General features: G+C 34.7%; 3 protein-coding genes across 3 annotated transcripts in view; 1 reads left to right on the top strand and 2 right to left on the bottom strand.

Moving 5' to 3' along the window:
• The window catches only part of LOC140137440 (valine--tRNA ligase-like), an 80,249-nt gene that overhangs the window by 32,281 nt on the left and 20,444 nt on the right, over nt 1-27,524 (top strand).
• Nucleotides 5,276-13,746, bottom strand: LOC140138211 (uncharacterized). Its single transcript, XM_072160127.1, has 2 exons — nt 12,916-13,746; nt 5,276-6,177 (listed from the first exon to the last, which is right to left on the bottom strand). Exons 1-2 carry the CDS (start codon nt 13,586-13,588, stop codon nt 5,276-5,278), a joined length of 1,575 nt encoding a protein of 524 aa, XP_072016228.1. The 5' UTR covers nt 13,589-13,746.
• LOC140138209 (uncharacterized) lies at nt 20,054-26,294 on the bottom strand. Its single transcript, XM_072160125.1, has 3 exons — nt 25,393-26,294; nt 21,868-22,847; nt 20,054-20,083 (listed from the first exon to the last, which is right to left on the bottom strand). Exons 1-3 carry the CDS (start codon nt 26,063-26,065, stop codon nt 20,054-20,056), a joined length of 1,683 nt encoding a protein of 560 aa, XP_072016226.1. The 5' UTR covers nt 26,066-26,294.

Raw genomic sequence — 27,524 nt, 5'->3', positions numbered from 1 at the left:
TACAAATATGCAAAAGAATCAGGTTTGAAAAAAAAAACCAATTTCATATTATAAGATTGTACATTGCAACTCTGTACATATACAGGATAATACATAAAATTATCTATTATAATGCACAATTTAAGGTTCAAGGTCACAGGTGAAGGCAAAGGTCATTTGCAAATTTAAAAATACTAATTTCAAATGTTATACATTGACAAACCCTTCATCCAAAATGCTTCAAACTTGGCACACAGGTTCAGAATTTTGTGATATGATATTTTCATAAATTTAATGTTTACTATAGGGTTATGATATAATTTGCAGGTGTAGTACAAAACTCTGCTAATTAGTTTCAGTTAATTAGCTGTAATTCGACACCAAAGACAAATGAAATATCATAAAAATGAATCATAGTATTGCTTGTCTTACAATTCCAAACATGTGTGCCAAGTGAGAAGCAATTCAAGTGCAAGATGTTGAATGCATAGCAGTTGAAGTTGAAGAAATGATATTTTGAGAAAAAAAATAGCAATTTAATCTTAAAATAGTGACATCTTTTGGGTCTTGGAACTTCCAGGGGTAGCTGAAAATGATGTTGCTTACATCCCATGATGACTGCATGGGGTCTAGATAATTGAATATATGATTACAAAACCCACCCAAGTCCATACTGTGGCCAAATTGAGTTAAGCATAGGAATTTGTTGCTATGCATAGGCCTGTCATATGTATGAAAAAACAACTCAAATTCATCCACTGTGTCTATTGAGCATGTGAAAAATAGCATGTATGAAAGAATAACCCAAGTCCATGATATGAGTCTTGTAGCACATTGTTTGAAATTCAGTATGTATAAAAGTCCGCTTGTAACACATTCATTGCTGGAGAGTGACTTTTTTTAAAAAAAATGGGTTTAATAAAAGGAAAGTGTGTGGTTTATATTACATGGTAGAATGCTTACCAACATTATACATACCTGTGTGCTTTATTTTGTATTATCTTACTAGTGGTAATCTCATTCAAACATTGTTGTCTTTGTATATGATTCAAAAAACCACCCAAGTCCAAAATTTAAAATGAACCCCACAAAGTCCTTGAAATGCTAATCGTCATACTTAATACAGTTTAACCCACTCATTTTCACGTACAACATACCATATTTACCAGGTAAATATAACTGAAGGAATTAAAATGATACACAGGTTTTTCTCTCAAAATCACTTCCCATGGACTTGGGTGGCTTTTGTATTCATGTATTCAATTATAAGCAGAAGATTTGCTAATATTACTTCCCACACAACACACAGAGCATTCAGCACATAAACAGCGAGGGTGTGAGAATCCGCAACTTTTTAATTGTTTCATCATAAACATACCTTGCATATTTTTTCCATGCATTGTCAATTTGTTCATCAATATTAATCCTGTTGTTTGCATTCATGCATTTGCTTTATATTTACAACATTAGTTAAAAGGGCATTTCGTGATCCACAGCCTCATCCCCTCACTTTTCTCAAAAAAAGTTGAGATTTTTATATCACTAGAATACTCTGGCTACATAATGTTTATGTACAAAATATTTCTTGCAGATTAATTCGTTTAGCAAAGATATCGCGAACGAAATTTTGGGAATATGCTTTTTTCATGGATATGTACTGAAAAATGTCATAAAAAGAAGATGCTAGGATCACGAAATACTCCTTTAATTGATATGTTGTCAGTTTTTGTCTTAACTGCACTAAATCTTACCCCCATCCCACCCACCCTTTGTCAGTGGTCTTACGATCAAATTAAACTATTTTACAATAGTGTTTCATCCCATTCTCTCTGTTTATAAGCTCTTCGTTTATAATCCCTTCGCCTAGATGAAATTGCCCATATTCCGTACAGGAGTGGATTGATTGCAGAGTTTATTGGCAATACAAATGCTACGATCCATGAAAAAATTTCTGGAGAAATTTTAATTTTATCCATTTGAACTAAGATGCCTAAACAAATAATAGGCATCCAGCATAGGAGGTCAGTTAAGACTATAATTCCCATTTTTAAGGTCATCCAAAGCTCAATTTGTAACCTGGAGACACTCATCTGCATTGCACGTATATGTCCTACATAAAGGACTCTTACAAATATGCATGCATAGCATAGGAAAATGATAACACAACACAGGAAGTTCAGTCCTAAGAACAGACCAGTTGAATAAGGTGGGCCTGTTGAACTGTGTGTTAATCTAGTAGTAGCATATGGTAACACTACATCATCTCTATATGGCTTCAAGGGAACTGTTACATTGTGGTTAATGTGTTGATATGACAAATCTCTTGTCAATGGAAGACCAATGCATACTTCAGATACATCATACAAATACTGATTGTCATTGCTTATTCCTGCTGGAATTGAACTAAGAATAATTGCCAAAATCCATGCTACTATTACTGCAATAATGTTTGATCTGCTTTTTGTACTGCTGGGATAAAGTCTTTGTAGATGATGTTTCCATGGCCAAATAAAAGCTGACAGCCTCTCAATACTTACCAAAGTTAGAATGAAAAGTGAAGCTTCACCTGAGAGAACAGCTAGAAAGCCTGCCAACTTACATGTAAAGCTGTTACGCCAATTATTAGCTTTTAATGGGAATTGGTGGCCAAATTGTAGGTCAGCAATAGCAATTATAATCATATAGATACCCATAATGAAATCTGCTATAGCTAGGTTTGTAATGTATATTATCTGGGGCAGCTTTTCTTTATATAATAACATGTATATATTTTTTTCATATAGGTTATACAGCTTATCTTTATACATATTACCATACTTTATTTCAATACAGCCGTAAACAACAACAAAACCATTAAATGCTAGAGCAAACATGCCAAATATCCACATGGAACTTCTGACCCAGTTGTTAGTTAAAAGTTGTTTACAAGTCAAGTAAGGGGATTTTGGTTCAGTGGATATACATTGATCGTGGTCATTTACAAAACAGCATAATTCTGGTGAATCAACTGCAATGATAGATTCATTTCCAACACCAAGAAAGCTGTTTTGTCCTATTTTTGAAATATTGTTGTTCCTCAAATCCAGGAGTGTTAATGCTGTTAGATTTTGGAATATTCTATTTTTTAATGTGATTATTCTATTTTGCCGCATATCCAGTGTAAGTAAATTTCCAAGTTCATTAAGTATTGGGATATCAGTTAAAAGATTGTTATTCAACCCAAGAAGCTGTAATTGTGTCAATCCATTAAATATGTCTTTGTCAAGTTCTGATATCATGTTGTTACCTAAGGCTAGTTCTTTTAAATTGATGAGCTTATCAAAAATTTGTGGTGGTAATGTTAGAGGAAGACTGTGTGTAGTATAATTTCGTAAGTGAAGCACCTGTAATTGATGTAAATTTTGAAATATATTCTGATCAAGCTTTGAAATATTGTTGTTACGCAGGTATAGGTTTTTCAAGTTGGCAAGATTATCAAACATGCCTGATGGCAATGTTGTTATGCTATTGCCCAGTGAAAGTCCTGTCAGACTGTTGAGATTATCAAACAGGCCTGGTGGCAATGTTGTTATCATATTAGAATCCAGTAAGAGAATTGATAAACTGTGTAACTTATCAAATAATTTCACATCAAGTTCAGATATCATGTTATTATGAAGGTCTAGTTCTGTCAGACTGGTGAGATTATCAAATAGGTTTGATGGCAATGTTGTTATCTTATTAGAATGCAGTGAAAGAATAGATAAATTTGTTAACTTGTCAAATAATTTCACATCAAGTTCAGATATCATGTTGTTATGAAGGTGTAGTTCTGTCAGACTGGTGAGATTATCAAATAGGTTTGATGGCAATGTTGTTATCTTATTAGAATACAGTGAAAGAATAGACAAATTTGTTAACTTGTCAAATAATTTCACATCAAGTTCAGATATCATGTTGTCGTAAAGTTTTAGATCTGTCAGACTGGTGAGATTATCAAATAGGTTTGATGTCAATGTTGTTATCTTATTAGAATGCAGCCAAAGAATAGATAAATTTATTAACTTATCAAATAATTTCACATCAAGTTCAGATATCATGTTATTATAAAGGTATAGTTCAGTCAGACTGGAGAGATTATCAAATAGGTTTGATGGCAATGTTGTTAGCTTATTAGAATGCAGCCAAAGAATAGATAAATTTATTAACTTATCAAATAATTTCACATCAAGTTCAGATATCATGTTGTTATAAAGGGATAGCTTTGTCAGGCTGGTGAGATTATCAAATAGGTTTGATGGCAATGTTGTTATCTTATTAGAATGCAGCCAAAGAATAGATAAATTTATTAACTTATCAAATAATTTCGCATCAAGTTCAGATATCATGTTGTTATAAAGGTATAGTTCCATCAGACTGGTGAGATTATCAAATAGGTTTGATGGCAATGTTGTTATCTTATTAGAACTCAGTGAAAGAATAGATACATTTGTTAACTTACTAAATAATTTCACATCAAGTTCAGATATCATGTTATTATCAAGGTATAGTACTGTCAGACTGGTGAGATTATCAAATAGGTTTAATGGCAATGTTGTTATCTTATTAGAATACAGTGAAAGAATTGATAAATTTGTTAACTTGTCAAATAATTTTACATCAAGTTCAAATATCATGTTGTTATTAAGGTATAGTTCTGTCAGACTGGTGAGATTATCCAATATGTTTGATGGCAATGTTGTTATCTTATTAGAATGCAGTGAAAGAATATATAAATTTGTTAACTTGTCAAATAATTTCACATCAAGTTCAGATATCATGTTGTTATAAAGGTATAGTTCTGTCAGACTGGTGAGATTATCAAATAGGTTTGATGGCAATGTTGTTATCTTATTAGAACTCAGTGAAAGAATAGATAAATTGTGTAACTTATCAAATAATTTCACATCAAGTTCAGATATCATGTTGTTATAAAGGTATAGTTCTGTCAGACTGATGAGATTATCAAATAGGTTTGATGGCAATGTTGTTATCTTATTAGAATGCAGTGAAAGAATATATAAATTTGTTAACTTGTCAAATAATTTCACATCAAGTTCAGATATCATGTTGTTATAAAGGTATAGTTCTGTCAGACTGGTGAGATTATCAAATAGGTTTGATGGCAATGTTGTTATCTTATTAGAACTCAGTGAAAGAATAGATAAATTGTATAACTTATCAAATAATTTCACATCAAGTTCAGATATCGTGTTGTTATGAAGGTGTAGTTCTATCAGACTGGTGAGATTATCAAATAGGTTTGATGGCAATGTTGTTATCTTATTAGAAGCCAGTGAAAGAATAGATATTTTTTTAATTTATCAAGTAAGTTGACATCAAGATCATGGATCATGTTCAAATCAAGCAATAACCGTTTTAATCTTTGAAAGTTTGACAATATACTAGGTAGTGTTTTGAAGACATTGTCATGGAGATACAAAACAGACAAGTTGGGAATCTGTTCAAAGGTGATTTGTTCAATGTTTGCAATGGCATTACTATATAGATATAAATGAGTTAGGTGTGGAAAATACTGTGACATATTGACACTGAGCTGGTGTACATTATTGTTGGATACATCTAGAATACATAGGCTTTCACTATACGATTGAAAATAGAAATTGGTAATCAGGTTCATTCTTAGGGATACTATCTTAAGCTGTTTTAAAAAGAAAAATGCATCAGGCTTGACTGTAGTTACAATGTTTTCTGTGATATAAAGCACTTCCAAATTACTTAACCCAAAAAACATGTCAGATGTTATTGATCTCAGCTCATTCCCATTTAGATACAATTGACTTAAATGTACAAGACCTAAGAATACACCTTTAGTAATATTTGAAAACCTGTTATTTGAGAGATCCAATACTTGGAGCTGGTCCAAACCTTTGAATGTCTCATTTTGAAGTGCTGCTAGATCATTGCTAGATGCAAGTAAGTAGGTGATATCAGTGAGATTTGAGAAAGATCCGGTCTGGATGTCTTGGAGTTGTCTGCTGGAGATATCAAGTGCAGTTGTGCTACAGGTAGAGCTGGTAGGAACTGCAGTCATGACATATAGTAGAAGGATACTTGTTTTGGTAGACATAACAGAACAGTGGATGTTAAACTGTTGATGAGTGAGAGAACATGAACACCCCATCGGACACTGTGGGAGTTTGCCAACACATGTAACATCTGAGAATAGACATGAGAAAAAAACCTGTTAAAAGTGTCTCCCCTATCAGGCCAAAAAAATTGTTGTTGTGTTGCCCTCATCGACCAACTCTAAATCCAGAAAAATCAGGGTCGCATTTTTTTTTAATGACGAGTTTTACAGATATGTTCATAAAATCAATGTAATTCACTTCAAATTAATATTTTATTGAAAGACTGGTCTTAAATTGATTATCTAACAAGTATCCAGTAGTCAAAATTGACAAATGTCCCTGATGGAAGAAACAATATTTAATATTTAGTAGTTTTAAAAACTGAAGGTTAAAAAAAGAAAGAAAAAAAAGAAAAAAAGATGATTGACCGACCGACCCAACTTTATCATTTTTGTCTCGCCTGAACTTTGTTCAGGATGGGACTTAGTAATCACTATTTCTATCTGTCCGTGAGTGTGGGCGTGTGTGTGTGTGTGTGGAGGGGTGGGGGTGTGTATGTATGTGTGTCCGTCCGGAGCTGTATCTGGGGAACCGTAAGACTTACGGCGACGCTACTTGGTGGGAGGAAGGGTATCCAAGTTTGCTCCGTAACCGTATGTTTTCGGTGAAAATATGCAAATTAACATAGCTAATTTGCATAATTTATGCGCAAATCAGCGCAAATTGATAGCGGAGTTTGTGGACAGACTATCTCAAGATCCGTCAGGCGAATGGTAACGAAACCTGGTGGCAGCTATGATACACATCTGCTGATCACCTGATTAGTTTTTCGGCGAAAAGTATGCGCATTTAGTTGTTAATTTGCATAATTTATGCGGAACGATTCTACAAATATGGTTGGAAATCTGAAGAAATCCGCCTTGTGGAGCTGTATCTGGGGGATTCGTAAGATCCTTAAGCCCTATGATGATGAAACGTGGTAGGGGGTAGTATGACCAGAGGATCTCAACCCGATTCGATTCTCAGCGCAAAATATGGTAATTAAGTACCTAATTTGCATAATTTATGCATAAAATGCAAAAACCTATTTTCTCGGAGACTAGGGGTCGCACGTTCTTCAAACTTGGTGGGTGGGTGCATCTTCACCCCAGACAGAACAAGTTTGTATTGGTTAGTGCGTCAAGGTCACCCAAGGTCATCCAGGGGTCATCTGAGGTCAAATGACTAAAACTGTCGTATGGGCACGAAAACTTGGTGGAATGCGGTCAACATAATGTGGTAGGGGTAGTATGACCAGAGGATGCACACTAGTACCCCCCCATGTGGCCCCTCCCACACACTCAAAGTTGAGGGGGGGGGGGGTCAAAAATTTAATGAAATATTGTTTTTATATTGCACATTACATATATCAATTTCAAAATCAAAGTCATTAGGCCAAAAAAAGACTTTGAAGAATGTCTCTCATGTACAAAAGTATAGGAAACTGAACATTTAAAACCACCTGCATTTTTTCAAAAAATGTCTAAAACAGGTTTTTATGTCAAAAATGGTCTATCATACAATGTAGTCTTCATGCACACTAGCACCCCTCCCCCATGTGGCCCCCTCCCACAGACTCGAAGTTGAGGGGGGGGTCAAAAATTTAATGAAATATTGTTTTTATATTGCGCATTATATATACATTGTATCAATTTCGGTCATGTAGGCCAAGTTATTAGGCCAAAAAAAGACTTAGAAGAATGTCTCTCATGTACAAAAGGATAGGAAACTGAACATTTAAAACCCCTTTTTAGGGTGAAGGAAGCATTTTTTCAAAAAAATTTCTAAAACGGGTTTTTATGTCAAAAATGTCTCTCTTGGGGTGCTACATCGAGTCAAATGTTCGGAAGATTATTTCGGGGTCATCTGAGGTCACCCAGGGGTCATCTGAGGTCAAATGACTAAAAACTGTCGTATGGGCATGAAACTTGGTGGGTACAATCAACATTTAGAGTCAAATGTTCGGAAGATTATTTCGGGGTCATCCGAGGTCACCCAGGGGTCATATAAGGTCAAATTACTAAATACTGTCGTATCGGCATGAAACTTGGTGGGTACAATCAACATTTGGAGTCAAATGTTGGAAGATTATTTCGGGTCATCCGAGGTCACCCAGGGTCATCTAAGGTCAAACTACTAAAAACTGTCGTATGGGCATGAAACTTCGTGGGTACAGTCAACATTTAGAGTCAAATGTTCGGCAGATTATTTCGGGGTCATCCGAGGTCACCCAGGGGTCATCTGAGGTCAAATTACTAAAACTGTCGTATGGGCATGAAACTTGGTGGGTACAGTCAACATTTAGAGTCAAAGTTTCGGAAGGTAATTTCGGGGTCATCCAAGGTCACCCAGGGGTCATCTGAGGTCACATTACTAAAAACTGTCTTTGGGCATGAAACTTGGTGGGTACAGTCAACATTTAGAGCCAAATTTTTGGAAGGTCATTTTTGGGTCATCCAAGGTCACCCAGGGGTCATCTGAGGTCAAATTACTTGAAACTGTTATATGGGCATGAAACTTGGTGGGTACAGTCAACATTTAGAGTCATGTTTTTTGGAAAGTCATTTCAGGGTCATCCAAGGTCACTCAGGGGTCATCTGAGGTCACATTACTAAAAACTCGTATGGGCATGACACTAAGTGGTCACTGTCAACATTAAGAGTCAAATTTTTGGAAGGGCATTTCGGGGTCACCCAGGGGTCATCTGAGGTCAAATTACTAAAAACTGTTGTATGGGCATGAAACTTGGTGGGTACAGTCACAGGGGTAGAAATAAGGGACCATTTCCTGATAGCCATCCGGGCTATCTTGCCATTTTTTCTGATAGCCCTGAAGGAAATTCAATAGCCCTGAAAAAAAACATTGTTTTCGCACAATTCAAACCAATCGTTTGTTCAAATATTCAGTTATTAGTGATCGAGTAACCCTTACCCCCCCCCCCAGGGGTAGTTAGGTTTTAAAACCAGGGGTTCTCAGAACCCCTGAACCCCCTGAAAGTGTTAAAATATGCGCTCAAATCCTAAAATGAGGGGTTCTAATCTGTCAAGTATTGAATGTACCGTTTTAATTATTAGTTTCAGATTTTGTGATTTTGGTTACAATGTGTAACCGGTATCATGGTATAAATAGTTTAAAGCCCGGCAAAAAAAGTGATCTCGCTTTTCACGCCACGATTCTCGCCTGTAACCAAACATCTCACTTTTTAAGAAAGTTCCCAAGCAGTTTACTTACTATAAAAGTGTTGCTTACATGTATGCCATAAAAGTTCGCCGAATTCCACAAAATGCAGTTCAACATCGGCAAAGTGCAGAATTCAACACCATTGGCACCACATGGAACCCATGCTTTACTCAATAAAAAATAACATTTCATTGCAAATGAGTTCAAGTTTAGGCCAAATATTATGATATTTATTGAATTACTGGAGTATGATGACTAAAAAACATAATTCAAGGGCAACTTTTTGTCATTTTTTTCTTCTACGGCCGATCATTGTGTCGTATTTCACCGATGGCATATCTCTACACACCACCCACAAAGCATTTAGATAGAATTAGATATTACCAACTCATGTATGTGTCATCATTCAGAACTGCAATAACTTATCAGCAGTGGTTCTAGACAATATTGCAATCTGTGTAATTGTGCCGGCGGTGTGTATTTTATTTCTATTTTTAAATTATGTTACAATGCTACGGTGACTTCACTTCAACATTTACATTGCATTTTATGTTCCATAATTTCTGGACAGGCCGTAAATATTGGAGATCGAAGCTTTTATTTTTCTTTCACATGTTTTCATTTTTCTGCGCGCATGAAATACCTGTAGAACTTACACACGACAGCGAGTGTCAATAGCCCAACGGGCTACATGGAGATAAAACCCAATAGCCCGACAGAAAACCTAATAGCCATGGCTATCAGGCTATCGCTTATTTCGACCCCTGCAGTCAACATTTAGAGCCAATTTTTTGGAAGGTCATTTTGGGATCATCGAAGGTCATCCATGGGCATGACACCTGGTGGTTACAGTCAACATTTAAAGTCAAATTTTTGGAAGGTCATTTCAGGGACATCTGAGGTCACCCATGGGTCATCTGTGGTCAAATTTCTAAAAACTGTCACAGGGGCATGAAACTTGGTGGGTACAGTCATCATTTAGAGCCAAATTTTTGGACAGTCATTGCAAGGTCATCTGAGGTCTCTCAGAGGTCATCTGAAGTCAGTCAAATGACTAAAAACTGTTGTATGGGCATGACATGTACAGTCAACATTTAGAGCCCCATTTTTGGAAGGTCATTTTGGGGTCAGTAGGGGTCATCTGAGGTCAAATTAGTAAGAATTGTCGGATGGGCATGAGACTTGGTGGGTACAGTCACCATCAGCCAGGTAATTGTGCCCAGCCGAGACCCACCAAAATTTAGGGATCAAAGGTCAAATTCAATATTGGTCCAATCAAGCTCAAATTGAACAGGCAAATCGCCATGGGTTGTTGCAGGTTCATTTACTTCTACCAAAAGTAATCGTAAAAGCAGGCGATCGCGAAAGCAGGCGAGACTCGTGGTTCGAGAACCGCCTTGTTCCCACTTGAGGGCAACATAACAAATTTTTTTTGGCCTTAAAAAGGGTTCCCAAGTTCTAAGTTCACCCAAGACCTTTAAGAATATCTCAAAAAGTTTTTTTTTAGAAAAAGAAATTATAAAAGTAATATCAAAGTATAAAAGCATATTCTGTTTGTTTGACACAACTGGCCCAACTAGTTTTGTTTGATCACAATGGCCATAATATATGTAAGAAAAGATTGATTTTTGATTAGTTTCCCAGAAAATCCCATTTCAAGCTTTTCGAAAATAATCTAAATTCAGATATTGCACTCGTCTTTTTTAATTAAACCTTGTAAATGGGGAAAATTATGTGGGCAATGACTCTTCCAAATCAGCTTTTGCATCAGAGCATATTGCTCCATGCCTGTATTAAGATGGCGGCCGGGTCCCGGTTCTCCTTCTCTAATTCTGTGGACCCAATCAAGACCAAAATTGTTCACATGATTAGTTGGGAGTGGTCATTCTTTTCCTTGTACTTTTTCTTCAATTATATTTCTTTTTTTTCTTCTCTGTACAGGCCAGCATGCTTATTATGATAAGCTTGGCTTGAGCAATTTGCTTGAGCCTGGTACCATTATAGGACCCAAATGTGTGTTCGCCCAGACAGACTGGTTTAAAAAAAAAACGTATCAAAATTATATGATGGGCTGGAATATATGTGACCATCCAGCACAACTGAGCCCTGAAGTCGCCAATCATCATTTTTGAGATATTCAATCAAAATATTCTGCTTGAAATTAGCTTTAAAATGATGTATATCATGTCTATAGTACTTGACATTTAAGTAGTGAAAAATCAATAAAACAGACAATAAATCCTTTGTTTCCTTCCTGTTTATTGTTAAGTTCAATGGAGCATATCTCAATAGTGGCACTGGCAACATCCGGTCTCAGTTGTGGTGGATGGTCACATATTATTCTTGGGCTGTTATATTATGCTTGGATTTAAGTATAATAAAAAGACCCTGTTTACATAGAAGTCAAATTCAATTGTGACGTTGAATTCAGATTGCGACTAAGGATTAGCATAAACTATTTATTGATGGGGTGTATACACAGTCAACTTCAAAACAAATGGGAAATTTGACTTTTACGCCATCACTTACTCATGCTTCAAATTACCACTATGAACTTGACTTCTAATTGCATGTTCGTTTACACTGCAAAGTCATGATTTATAGTCGAGTTTGAATTTGACAAAAGTAAGTTGCTCTGGGTCGTCATTAGAAGTCGACCTTTAAAGTTGAGCTCAAAACACAATGGCCCTGTTAAGGGATGGGGTATGAACGTTTGGAGAGTATTTATTGTGGGACATTAGAGCACATCAGACATATCGAATTGCATTCCGAATACGAAAAATGTCCTTCTGATATCAAATAATTTGGATTTTTGAAATTGCAATGTAATACACATTTTATGGCAAATGATTAAAAATTGATATTTTTGATATTTAACAGTACTCAAAGTAAACTTTATACATCTGATGATTTATACTTAAAGTGCATGTAGGTGGGATGAAAAGCCGACGATCAATTGAAAATTTTGACCTTTAAGTATTGAAGATATGGATTTTTTTCCCAAAACACCAAAAAAAATTAGGTCTTTTGGGAAAAAAATCCATATCTTCAATATGAAAGGTCAAAATTTTCAATTGATCGTCTTTTCCTCCCAGCTACATACACTTTAAGAATATATCATTAGATTTACAAAATTTACTTCCAGGACTGTTATATATCAAAAATGTGAAAAATATCAAATTTTAATAATTTGTCATAAAATTTGTATTATATTGTGAATTTCAAAAAATGAAAATTATTTGATATCAGAGAGACATTCTTCGTATTCAGAATGCAATTCGATATGTCTGATGTGCTCTCATGTCCCATAAAAAATACTGTCAAAACGCTCAAAACGCTCATTCCAGATCCCTTAACACACAGTTGAAGTCTAATTCAAATTTGACTGAAATCGACTTCAGGCTCTCATGTAAATGGGATCTAAGATTTTCCATAATCCATAACTTGTGTTGAGTGGAGAGATTTATTCATTTACCACTACACATGGAATGTACATCAATATAATTGTGTTTGGCTGGTTTAGAAGTTTTATTTATTAGTGTTATGTTAGCAAAGCCCTCTCTATATAGTTTCCCAAAATCATTATATAGGTTACTATTAAGCTTACTTGCAACAGGTAACTGCAGTGGTGGCAATTCACTTGCTTCAAAATACTGATCTAGATTTTCTGTTAATTCCATGGCTGGAGCCAGAGGTGGATGTTGTTTCACCAGTTCCTGATACGTTGTGATTTCATGAGTGATTGCATGAATATCATCATAGTATTTCAGATTGGCACAAGATTGATCTTGATTTAGACCAACAATATCAGAGAAGTCACAAACTGGAGTTAGTGGGTTTTCATCAATGGAAAAGTTTGTAAATTGTACAGTGATCGATGTGGTGAGATGAATTTCCAGCAGATATGTGTTAAATTCATAGCTGCATGGTTTTGGCACTCCCGAAAATGCAACGACTTGTTCTTCTTCACATTCACTCCTGTCATACTGGAAATAGAAGTAGTCGTATATAGACCAATCCGCATCTACCATAAGAAGATCCATGCGTATTCCCATTCCAGGAGGCGACACAACTCTAAGGCAATTGTGATTGTGTCCAGATATGTTAAACACTTGGGACAAGTTGGTGTGAAAGGTCTCGCAGCTTGCAGCATTCCAAGTCTGTACATCCTCATATGCTATGGCTTGGTGTCTGCCATGTAGTCCAATTGTTAAGATGAACAGTAGGTTTATATTCATTACCGCCTTGCAAACAAGGCCTGCGGTAGTTATTTTGGCCATTAATGATACTTTCTAGTTCATTATAAGTCTCAAAGTACAAAATTTGATACCATGTAACGCAGACTGGACCAAATAAAGCAGCCCACTCGATCTGCCCCACTGTATGTAGCTTTATTGTACAAAAGGGGATTTACACTTTGCTAAATTTGGCCTCTCACAGTTTCATTTCCTTCTGGAACATTGTGTATTTCACAATAAAAACAGGGATATGCACGACTTCACAAATGCACAGGGGTATGAATTGTCGCAGGTCAGGTGTAGGACAAAGCGATGCATTTCTAGATTAAAACAGAATTTACTAATGAACTACTTATTTGATCACTTAGATATGCCAATATTTAAAAAGTGGTTTATCGTGTAAAGATGTGAAAACATTTTAGTGTGAGCCCTTCAGTATTATTTGCTTGGTTTTGACATATGTTTTTTACGCAATTTATTTCCTTCTATATAGTACTGTATTTCGCAATAATGAAACTTTTTTTCAAAGGGAATTAAATTTCATTTCCTTCTAGTACTGTGTCTATGACTGACATCACAAATTCACAGGTGTGTGATATGTAGGTGTATAGGGCCAAAGTGATGATCACTAGAATAAAAACAGAATTTACCAAATATTAATGAAAAACTCCTTAGTGACTATAAATTAGAAGTTTGCATAAAAAAAAATGTAAGAAAGTGTTCAAGCATGTGAAGATGTAAAAAAGATTTTAGGGAGAGTCTACAGCATTGCTTGCTTGTCTTAATACTGAATATATTAGGTTAGTGCTACATGTATATCACCGCTAAGACTTAGGTCCGTATGCACAAAAGAGTTAGACCTGGTCTAAGTGGAATTGAGTTCCATCAGGAATGGTCCTTTACTCTTATTTCCTTCTTAGAGTAGCTAGAAAATTTTAAAGATCAAATGTAAAGTTCAAAACATGTCCTTTCTCCTGGGACTAAATTCCACTTAGAACAGGTCTAACTTTAAACCCGCTCTAACTCTTGTTCATACGGACCATACAGTTTATTTTAAAAGTCACCAGTATATATTTATATGACTATATTAATCTATAATATTTTGTCCCAGCCAAACAAATTTTGGAAAGGAGACTATAAAATGAGCTCCAATGTATATGTGTGACTGTGTGACTGTGGAGGGGTGGGGTGTGTGTGGGGGGGGGGGGGGTGCATGTGACATTTTTGGTTAAAGTTTTGATTAAGGTGGTTTAAAATGCAAATTAAAGATCTATGGATTGTTTTCATCTTTGGCACAGAAGAAGATTATGATTAAAAAAAAATTTTGGCAGTGTTTTCAGCACCATACCTCCTCTGATTATTGCTCTCCAGGGTCCGAGAAATTTCTGACCTGGATACTGCCCCGAGGATACTGCCCTCATACGGTTGAAATTGCACATGTCCAAATAAATATTAGAATGGTGTCAAATCGTTCAAGAACATCACAAATGACCTCTGCTGATTTTCCCGTAAAAAGTTTGTATAAAAAGTAATATGGAATCTGTGGCCAAAAAACAAAAATTTCACTTTGACCCCCCTCATGAATTCCACTGGGATTTTTTTACGGGAAAATCAGTGGAGGTGAGCAGGAACATGACTCAACATGTGAGTATACTTTTATTGGGACAAATGAAGTGATTTGCCAAAAAAAAAGGAGAAAAAAACCATCTTTCAATGTGATTGGTCAGAAGCCAATAGCGACTGCTTGGTTACCATGGCAACGGTTTTATTACCTTGATAACATGGCCAACATATCCCTACATAAGTACAAACTCACTTAAGGTTGTATCATGAAAGGTTTTGGAGATATTTGCAAAAATGTTGGAATTCATGATTTCCCTAAACCTTGCCTTTAACACCACTTTAAATGCTCTCAGGTGAACAGTTCAAGTGCTATTGCAACCTGCACTATGGGTACATACATTTATTAGTGGTATCAAAAGGTCACATACAGAGGTGAAAGGTAGTTTGAGGTCAACTTGTAAAATGGCTAAAAAATTACAAAATTCAAACAACAAAAGCCATATATAGTAAATACACTTTCTTAGACCGAAGAGACAAAATCATCTGGCAACAGAAACAAGGCTTTATTAAAATACTATCATTTATACTTTATTTTCAATACAGAGAACAAATTCAACAAATGCTGTTCTTTCTTGTGGCCATGTGTAATCAAAAATAAAAAAAAAAAACCCAATTTATTCTTTAACATTGAATAAGAACATTAATTCTACTAATCCTGCAAATTGCTAGAATATTCTTAGAAATTGTAAATACCTGATGATTTGTGTGTGTAATATTTCTAAGCCTACAACAGGGTTCGCACAGTCCTTGAAAGTCCTTGAATTTGAAAACACCTTTTCAAGGCCTTGAAAGTCCTGGAAATTTGCACAAGGTCCTTGAAAGTCCTTGAAAATTGGAATTTTATCTAAAGTATAATTTTGACAAAATTTGGGGAGTGGAGAGGAGCTGTCACTTCCGTTAATACGCAGCTTTTTGTGTTGTAGTAAGTCCTTGAAAATCATGCTTTTGGACCTTGAAAGTCCTTGAAAAGTCCTTGAATTTTAAAGGCTTCAAGTCAAGGTGCGGGAACCCTGCAACCATGTAATAGTAGAATTAATGTTCTTATTCAATGTCAAAGACTTGTGGACATGAATATTTGAAATGGTTTTACTGAATTATCAACCATTTCTATGACACTTCAGAAATTTTTACATATTGTTTGGTCATTGATGGATCTCTGAAATTCCCTTTAAATTTAGACAGATAAAAGTATATTCTACACAGTAGAATTAACTTGGCCCTACATCTGATTTGAAGTTATTTAATTGATTACATATTTTATGGGTTATTGAAGTTGAATCTATTATACACCGCCAATGGAAGACATGACCTTAATCTCCCATATTGGTGGGTGTAGATTTCAATTGGAGTCACCCATTTGAAATTCACACCACCTTAATCTCCGTTGGAAGATTAAGGTCATGTCTTCCATAGGGTGGTATGGGTTTCAACAGGAATAGCCAATGCATGTGATATTAGGCCAAAAAAAAAGGTTCGTCTCAAAGCTTGCGCTGCGTTTGTAAAATCCCACGATTTGACAAAAACAAATCGAAATTTTTTATTTCAAAAAAAAAAAAAAATTAGTTTTTTCCAGAAAAAATCGGCGAAAATCAGACTTTTTTCTCAAAATACCATGAAAAAAAGTCTGATTTTGCATTTCGCATTTTTTTTTTAATTTCTCGTGAGCTTTGAGACAAACCTTTTTTTTTTTTTTTTGCCTTACAAATAATTGAAGACAATGACTAATTTTACTTGTACTTAAGGCGGTACTACACCCAGGGCATAATTTAGTGTCAGAATTTTGCATAGCAAAATTGTGACAAAGTTTTATTTGTATAGCAATAACTGTATATAGCAATGACATATGTTTGTGTGATTGCATAGCAATTTGGCTAGCTTGTGTAGAAAAATGTGATGCGATACCGGTTATATTATGCCCTGGCTACACCCCCTTATAAATGTTGTGTCTAATTTTGCATTTTTCTCAAAAAATAACTGCACACTGGTAACAAAAGTTATGTATATTATAGGGGCAAGGATTCAAATTACTTCACTGAAATTTCAGTGATTCAAAAGTGGTTCATTTATATGTGTTAAAAAATGAGGTACATTCTAGCGGTACCTCTTTTCTTATCATAAATAATGTACCGCTTGTTTTAGGTCACTGAAATTCCAGTGTAATAACTGGATTCCTTGCCCCTATAATATACATAACTTTTGTTACCAGCGTGTTATTATTTTTTGAGAAAAATGCAAAAATAGTCACAAATTTATCAAGGGGTGAAGTACCACCTTAATCCAAACTCTGTACATAAAATTATCTATTATGTTGCACAATTTAAGGTTCAAGGTCACAGGTGAAGGCAAAGGTCATTTGCATCTTCGAAAATACTAATTTCAAATATCATTTGAAATCAATTTCACAAACCCTTCACCCAAAATGCTTCAAACTTGGCACACAGGTTCAGAATTTTGTGATATGATATTTTCATAAATTTAATGTTTACTATAGGGTTATGATATAATTTGCAGGTGTAGTACAAAACCCTGCTAATTAGTTTTAGTTAATTAGCTGTAATTCGACACCAAAGACAAAATATCATAAAAATGAATCCTAGGATTGCTTGTCTTACAATTCCAAACATGTGTGACTGCCAAGTGAGAAGCAATTCCAGTGCAAGATGTTGAATGCATAGCAGTTGAAGTTGAAGAAATGATATTTTGAGAAAATGGCAATTTAATCTTTAAATATTAAATTAAGCATGAAAAGGCATCTTTGGGGGTCTTAAAACTTTCAGGGGTAGCTGAAAATAATGTTTACATCCCATGATGACTGCATAGGGTCCAGAGAATTATAAGCAGAAGATAAGCTAATATTACTCTCCACTTAACTCACACAGCATTCAGCGTATACTTAATGATGGCATGAGAATCCACAAGTTTTTTATTGTTTCATCATAAACATACCTTGCATATTTTTTCCATACATTGCCAATTTGTTCATCAATATTAATCCTTATGTTTGCATTCATGCACTTGCTTTATATTTACAACATTAGTGTTAATTGATATATTGTAAATTGTTGTCTTAACTGCTCTAAACCTTACCCCCCATCCCACCCACCCCCTTGTCAGTGGTCGTGGGATTGAATTAAACTATTTTACAATAGTGTTTCATCCCATTCTCTCTGTTTATAAGCTCTTCTTTTATAAGCCCTTCGCCTAGATGAAATTGCCCATATTCCGTACAGGAGTGGATTTATTGCAGAGTTAATTGGCAATACAAATGCTACGATCCATGAAAAAATTTCTGGAGAAATTTTAATTTTATCCATTTGAACTAAGATGCCTAAACAAATAATAGGCATCCAGCATAGGAGGTCAGTTAACACTATAATTCCCATTTTCAAGGTCATCCAAAGCTCAATTTTTAACCTGGAAACACTCATCTGCATTGCACGTATATGTCCTACACAAATTACTCTTACAAATATGGCTGCATAGCATATAAAAATGATAACACAACACAGGAAGTTCAGTCCTAAGAACAGACCAGTTGAATAAGGTGGGCCTGTTGAACTGTGTGTTAATCTAGTAGTAGCATATGGTAACACTACATCATCTCTATATGGCTTCAAGGGAACTGTTACATTGTGGTAAATGAGTTGATATGACAAATCTCTTGCCAATGGAAGACCAATGCATACTTCAGATACATCATACAAATACTGATTTTCATTGCTTATTGCTGCTGGAATTGAACTAAGAATAATTGCCAAAATCCATGCTACTATTACTGCAATAATGTTTGATCTGCCTTTTGTACTGCTGGGATAAATTCTTTGGAGATGATGTTTCCATGGCCAAATAAAAGCTGACAGCCTCTCAATACTTACCAAAGTTAGAATGAAAAGTGAAGCTTCACCTGAGAGAACAGATAGAAAGCCTGCCAACTTACATGTAAAGCTGTTACGCCAATTATTAGCTTTTAATGGGAATTGGTGGCCAAATTGTAGGTCAGCAATAGCAATTATAATCATATAGATACCCATAATGAAATCTGCTATAGCTAGGTTTGTAATGTATATTATCTGGGGCAGCTTTTCTTTATATAATAACATGTATATATTTTTTTCATATAGGTTATACAGCTTATCTTTATACATATTACCATACTTTATTTCAATACAGCCGTAAACAACAACAAAACCATTAAATGCTAGAGCAAACATGCCAAGTATCCACATGGAACTTCTGACCCAGTTGTTAGTTAAAAGTTGTTTACAAGTCAAATAAGGTGATTTTGGTTCAGTGGGTATACATTGATCGTGGTTATTTACAAAACAGCATAATTCTGGTGAATCAACTGCAATGATAGATTCATTTCCAACACCAAGAAAACTGTTTTGTGCTATTTTTGAAATGTTGTTGTTCCTCAAATCCAGGAGTGTTAATGCTGTTAGATTTTGGAATATTGTATTTTTTAATGTGATTATTCTATTTTGCTGCATGTTCAGTAGAAGTAAATTTCCAAGTTCATCAAGTATTGGGATATCAGTTAAAGAATTGTTATTTAACTCAAGAATCTGTAATTGTGTCAATCCATTAAATATGTCTTTGTCAAGTTCTGATATCATGTTGTTACCTAAGGCTAGTTCTTTTAAATTGATGAGCTTATCAAAAATTTGTGGTGGTAATGTTAGAGGAAGACTGCGTGTAGTATAATTTCGTAAGTTAAGCACCTGTAATTGATGTAAATTTTGAAATATATTCTGATCAAGCTTTGAAATATTGTTGTTATGCAGGAATAGTTGTTTCAAGTTGGCAAGATTATCAAACAGGCCTGATGGCAATGTTGTTATGCTGTTGCCATGCAGTGACAGTACTGTCAGACTGGTGAGATTATCAAACAGGCCTGATGGCAATGTTGTTATCCTATTAGAATACAGTGAAAGAATAGATAAATTTGTTAAGTTATCAAGTAATTTCACATCAAGTACGGATATCATGTTGTTATGAAGGTATAGTTCTGTCAGACTAGTGAGATTATCAAACATGCCTGGTGGCAATGTTGTTATCATATTAGAATCCAGTGAGAGGATAGATAAATTGTGTAACTTATCAAATAATTTCACATCAAGTACGGATATCATGTTGTTATGAAGGTATAGTTCTGTCAGACTAGTGAGATTATCAAATAGGTTTGATGGCAATGTTGCTATCTTATTGGAATACAGTGAAAGAATAGATAAATTTGTTAACTTGTCAAATAATTTCACTTTAAGTTTGGATATCGTGTTGTTATGAAGGTATAACTTTGTCAGACTGGTGAGATTATCAAATAGATTTGATGGCAATGTTGCTATCTTATTAGAATACAGTGATAGAATGGATAAATTGTGTAACTTATCAAATAATTTCACATCAAGTTCAGATATCATGTTGTTATAAAGATATAGTTCTGTCAGACTGGTGGGATTATCAAATAGGTTTGATGGCAATGTTGTTATCTTATTAGAACGCAGTGAAAGAATATATAAATTTGTTAACTTATCAAATAATTTCACATCAAGTTTAGATATCATGTTGTTATAAAGATATAGTTCTGTCAGACTGGTGAGATTATCAAATAGGTTTGATGGCAATGTTGTTATCTTATTAGATGACAGTGATAGAATGGATAAATTGTGTAACTTATCAAATAATTTCACATCAAGTTCAGATATCATGTTGTTATGAAGGTATAGTTCTGTCAGACTGGTGAGATTATCAAATAGGTTTGATGGCAATGTTGTTATCTTATTAGAATGCAGTGAAAGAATAGACAAATTTGTTAACTTGTCAAATAATTTCACATCAAGTTCAGATATCATGTTGTTATAAAGGTGTAGTTCAGTCAGACTGGTGAGATTATCAAATAGGTTTGATGGCAATGTTGTTATCTTATTAGAATGCAGTGAAAGAATAGATAAATTTGTTAACTTATCATATAATTTCACATCAAGTTCAGATATCGTGTTGTTATGAAGGTGTAGTTCTGTCAGACTGGTGAGATTATCAAATAGGTTTGATGGTAAGATAGAAAGTTTATTTGTATGTAGTGAAAGATATGTCAAGTTTTTTAACTTGCAAAACAATTTGCCATCAAGCTTTGATATCATGTTGCCATAGAGAATAAGTACTCTCAAGTTGCTTAAATTCTGAAATATGTCAAATGGGAGTCTGTGTATTGTATTATTATGTAAGTACAGTGACTGCATGTGATGTAAATTTTGAAAGATATTGCGATCAAGCTCTGAAATACTATTTTCATACAGGTCCAGTTCTATCAAATTGGCAAGATTTTCAAATAGGCTTGATGGCAATGTTGCTATCTTATTAGAATGCAGCCAAAGAATAGATAGATTTGTTAACTTGTCAAATAATTTCACATCAAGTTGAGATATCATGTTGTTATGAAGGTGTAGTTCAGTCAGACTGGTGAGATTATCAAATAGGTTTGATGACAATGTTGAAATCTTATTAGAATGCAGTGAAAGAATAGATAAATTTGTTAACTTGTCAAATAATTTCACATCAAGTTCAGATATCATGTTGCTATAAAGGTATAGTTCAGTCAGACTAGTGAGATTATCAAATAGGTTTGATGACAATGTTGTTATCTTATTAGAATGCAGTGAAAGAATAGATAAATTTGTTAACTTATCAAATAATTTTACATCAAGTTCAGATATCATGTTGTTATGAAGGTATAGATCTGTCAGACTGGTGAGATTATCAAATAGGTTTGATGGCAATGTTGTTATCTTATTAGAAGCCAGTGAAAGAATAGAAATTTTTTTAAATTTATCAAGTAAGTTGACATCAAGATCATGGATCATGTTCAAATCAAGCAATAACCGTTTTAATCTTTGAAAGTTTGACAATATACTAGGTAGTGTTTTGAAGACATTGTCATAGAGATACAATACAGACAAGTTGGGAATCAGTTCAAAGGTGATTTGTTCAATGTTTGCAATGGCATTACTATATAGATATAAATGAGTTAGGTTTGGAAAATACTGGGACATGTTGACACTGAGCTGGTGTACATTATTGTTGGACACATCTAGAATACAAAGGCTTTTACTATATGATTGAAAATACAAATTGGTGATCAGGTTCATTCTTAGGGATACAATCTTAAGCTGTTTTAGAAAGAAAAATGCATCAGGCTTCACTGTAGTTACGATGTTTTCTGTGATATAAAGCACTTCCAAATTACTTAACCCAAAAAACATGTCAGATGTTATTGATCTCAGCTCATTTCCATTTAGATACAATTGACTTAAATGTACAAGACCTAAGAATACACCTTTAGTAATATTTGAAAACCTGTTATTTGAGAGATCCAATACTTGGAGCTGGTCCAAACCTTTGAATGTCTCACTATGAAGTGTTTCTAGATCATTGCTAGATGCAAGTAAGTAGGTGATATCCGTGAGTTTTGAGAAAGATCCGGTCTGAATGTCTTGGAGTTGTCTGCTGGAGATATCAAGTGCAGTTGTGCTACAGGTAGAGCTGGAAGCAGTCATGACATATAGTAGAAGGATACTTGTTTTGGTAGAAATAGCAGAACAGTGGATGTCAAACTGTTGATAAGCAAGAGAACATGAACACCCCATCGGACACTGTGGGAGTTTGCCAACACATGTAACATCTGAGAATAGGCATGAGAAAAAAACCTGTTAAAAGTGTCTCCCCTATCAGGCCAAAATTTTTTTTGTTGTGTTGCCCTCATCGACCAACTCTAAATCCTGAAAAATCAGGGTCGCATTTTTTTTTTGAATGACAAGTTTTACAGATATGTTCATAAAATCAATGTAATTCACTTCAAATTAATATTTTATTGAAAGACTGGTCTTAAATTGATTATCTAATAAGTATCCAGTAGTCAAAATTGACAAATGTCCCTGATGGAAGAAACAATATTTAATATTTAGTAGGGAGTTTTAAAAACTAAAGGTTAAAAAATATAAAAAAAAGAAAGAAAAAAAAGATGATTGACCGACCGACCCAACTTTATCATTTTTCCCACTTGAGGGCAACATAACAAATTTATTTTGGCCTTAAAAAGGGTTCACAAGTTCTAAGTTCACCCAAGACCTTTAAGAATATCTCAAAAAGTTTTTTTTAGAAAAAGAAATTATATATCAAAGTATAAAAGCATATTCTGTTTGTTGACACAAGTGGCCCAACTAGTTTTGTTTGATCACAATGGTCATAATATATGTAAGAAAAGATTGATTTTTGATTAGTTTCCCAGAAAATCCCATTTCAAGCTTTATTTGAAAATAATCTAAATTCAGAAATTGCACTCGTCTTTTATAATTAAACCTTATAATGGGAAAAATTATGTGGGCAATTACTCTTCCAAATAAGCTTTTGCATCAGGGCATATATGGCATGGCATAAGAATACCCAATTTCTTATTTTTCGACCCAAGGACTAAGAGTAAAATAGTTCACTTGATTTGTTGAGAGCTAGTAGTAGCCATTCCTTTTCTTGCTCTCTTTTTTTCAATTCTAGTGTTGTGTGCGCTTACGTTACGATGCAGATGGTTAGGCGGCATGTGTAGACTACATGTAAGACCCAATCACAGCATTAGAGAAAGAGAACCGGGACTCCCTATACTGCCATGTACAATCGCGCCGTCAGCTATGGGGTGAAAATTGAGGGTATTCGGGTCCTTGCCTCTGCATCTCATCTTTAGTGTGTTGCACTCATGAACGCATTTCATCATGAAGCGTGTCAAATTATGCTTATTATGCAATGTCGCACTTGCATGACAACGAATGCCTCAAGAGCATTCCGAGGGAAACCGAATACCCCCAGTTTTTGCTCCATGCCTGTATCAAGATGGTGGTCAGGTCCCGGTTCTCCTTCTCTAATTCTGTGGACCCAATAGACCAAGACCAAAATTGATTGTTGTGATTTGTTGTGAGTGCATGGTCATTCTTTTCCTTGTACTTTTTCTTCAATTACCGTACAGACGCAAGTATAGTCCCACCCCGTTTTTGGGTGAACATTTTTTGAAAACTGGGGGTGGGACTAGACTCAATTTTTTTTTTTTTTTTTTTTTAAGTTATTTATTTTTTCCGCTTTGTAGTGTCCCTGGACCTAAACCTAAATGCTAGGATCATTCATGATTTCAAAATGCATACAAATTCAATGCATTTTGAAATCATTAATAGAGTATGACACGAGTACAAATTTATTCAAAACACATAGGCCTACAATTTTTTTTTTAATCAACCATGTATGATCCTAGCATTTAGGTCTAGGTAGGTCCAGAGACACTCCAAAGCCGAAAAAATAAATATCTTTAAAAAAAAAAATTTTAAAAAAATTTTAATTTCTGAAATTTTTCGAAAATTTGGGGTGGGACTATACTCGAAGGTGGTACTATACTCGCGTCAGTACGGTATATTTCTTTTTTTCTCTCTGTACAGGCCAGCATGCTTATTATGATAAGCTTGGCTTGAGCAATTTGCTTGAGCCTGGTACCATTAGGACCCAAGTGTGTGTTCGCCAGACTGACTGGTTAAAAAAAAAATGTATCAAAATCATATGATGGGCTGGAATATATTATTCTTGGGCTGTTATATTATGCTTGGATTTAAGTATAAGACCCTGTTTACATAGAAGTCAAATTCAATTGTGACATTGAATTCAGATTAATAGCATAAACTATTTATTGATGGGGTGTATACACATCAGTCAACTTCAAAACAAATGGGAAATTTGACTTTTACGCGGTCACTTACTCATGCTTCAAATTACCACTATGAACTTGACTTCTAATTGCATGTTTGATACACTGCAAAGTCATGATTTATAGTCGAGTTTGAATTTGACAAAAGTAAGTTGCTCTGGGTCATCATTAGACATTTTATTTAAAGTTGAGCTCAAAACACAACGGCCCTGTTAACACACAGTTGAAGTCTAATTCAAATTTAACTGAAATCGACTTCAGGCTCTGCGTAAAGGGGATCTAAGATTTTTCCATAATCCATAACTTGTGTTGAGTGGAGAGATTTATTCATTTACCACTACACATGGAATGTACATCATTATATTGTGTTTGCCTTGTTTAGAAGTTTTATTTTTAAAACAACATACAAGATTATTCTTAGTGTTATTTTAGCATAACCCTGTCTATAGTTTCCCAAAATCATAATATAGTGTTAAAAAATTAAGCTTACTTGCAACAGGTAACTGCAGTGGTGGCAATTCACTTGCATCAAAATACTGATCTAGATTTTCTGTTAATTCCATGGCTGGGGCCAGAGGTGGGTGTTGTTCCACCAGTTCCTGATACGTTGTGATTTCATGAGTGATTACATGAATATCATCATAATATTTCAGATTGGCACAAGATTGATCTTGATTTAGACCAACAAAATCAGAGAAGTCACAAACTGGAGTTAGTGGGTTTTCATCAATGGAAAAGTTTGTAAATTGTACAGTGATCGATGTGGTGAGATGAATTTCCAGCAGATTTGTGTTAAATTCATAGCTGCATCGTTTTGCCACGCCCAAAAATGCACCGACTTGTTCTTCTCCACATTCTCTCCTGTCATACTGGAAATAGAAGTAGTCATATATAGACCAATCCCTGTCAACCATGAGAAGATCCATGCGTATTCCCATTCCGGGAGGCGACACTACTCTCAGGCAACTGTGATTGTGTGCAGATATGTTAAACACTTGGGACAAGTTGGTGTAATAGGTCTCGCAGCGTGTTGTATTCCAAATCTCAACTTCCTCATATGCTTTGGCTTGGTATCTGCCATGTAGACCAATTGTTAAGATGAACAGCAGGTTTATATTCAGTACCGCCTTGCAAACAAGGCCTGTGGTAGTTATTTTGGCCATTAATGATACTTTCTAGTTCATTAAAAGTCTCGAAGTATAAAATTTGACACAATGTAACAGACTGGACCAAATAAAGCAGCCTACTCTGCCCCACTGTATGTAGCTTTATTGTACAAAAGGGGATTTACACTTTCCTAAATTTGGCCTCTCATGGTTTCATTTCCTTCTGGAACATTGTGTATTTCACAATAAAAACAGGGATATGCACGACTTCACAAATGCACAGGAGTATGAATTGTCGCAGGTCAGGTGTAGGACAAAGCGATGCATTTCTAGATTAAAACAGAATTTACTAATGAACTACTTATTTGATCACTTAGATATGCCTATATTAAAAAGGTGATTTATCGTGTAAAGATGTGAAAACATTTTAGTGTGAGCCCTACAGTATTATTTGCTTGGTTTTGACATATGTTTTTTTACACAAATCTAAATTTGTCCTTTTGTGCCATTTATTTCCTTCTAGTATTGTATTTCGCAATAATGAAACTTTTTTGTTCAAAGGGAATTAAATTTTGCCTTTTAGGTAATTTCATTTCCTTCTAGTTCTGTGTCTATGACTGACATCACAAATTCACAGGTGCATGGTATGTAGGTGAAGGGCTAAAGTGATGAAACACTAGAATAAAAACAGAATTTACGAATATTAATGAAAAACTCCTTATTTACCAATTGCATATAAATTTTAATTTAAAAATGTAAGAAGTGTTCAAGCATGTGAAGATGTAAAAAAGATTTTAGAGAGATCCTACAGCATTGCTTGCTTGTCTTGATTCTATAGGTCACGGCTGTTTGATGTATATAGAATTGGCTTCATTATTAACTAAATGCAAACTATAGATGGCGCTATTTATCCTAAATCATATTTCTTTATTTGCAAGGGTTAGGTGATTAATACCGCCATTAAAACAGCTGGAATAGGTGAAACAAGCAACAAGGAAATTTTATAAACATATTTTATCAAAAAATAAAAGGAATTATTTGTATTAAAAGCTTGAAAGGGTAATTTCTAGTAACTAAATAGCGCCACCAATCTTGGCATTAATACATACATTTTATATCCGAAAAAGCTTTATAAAATACTATTAAAGTGAATAATTTGGTAAAGAGGGGAAATTAAAGTTGAAAACGACTCAAAAGCATCTGTATACATTAGCACGATATCACTTTTAGCTGTTTAAGCCTAAAATTTGGTTATACATGTTTTGTTTGAAAAACTAATAAATGATCCCATCAAACAACCGTGAGGTTAGTGCTATATCACCGCTAAGACTTAGGTCCGTATGCACATAAGAGTTAGACCGGGTCTAACTTGTGAATTTAGCTCCATCAGGAATGGTCCTTTACTCTTATTTCCTTCCTAGAGTAGCTAGAAAATTTAAAAGATTCAAATGCAAAGTTTAAAAATAATAGCAAATGCTAAGGAAAATGTCCTTTCTCCTGGGACTAAATTGCACTT

The sequence above is a fragment of the Amphiura filiformis genome, chromosome 17 (genome assembly GCF_039555335.1).
Source record: "Amphiura filiformis chromosome 17, Afil_fr2py, whole genome shotgun sequence".
NCBI lineage: Eukaryota > Metazoa > Echinodermata > Ophiuroidea > Amphilepidida > Amphiuridae > Amphiura > Amphiura filiformis.
Note: the sequence above shows the minus strand (reverse complement) of the source record. Positions and strands in the feature narration are given on the sequence as shown.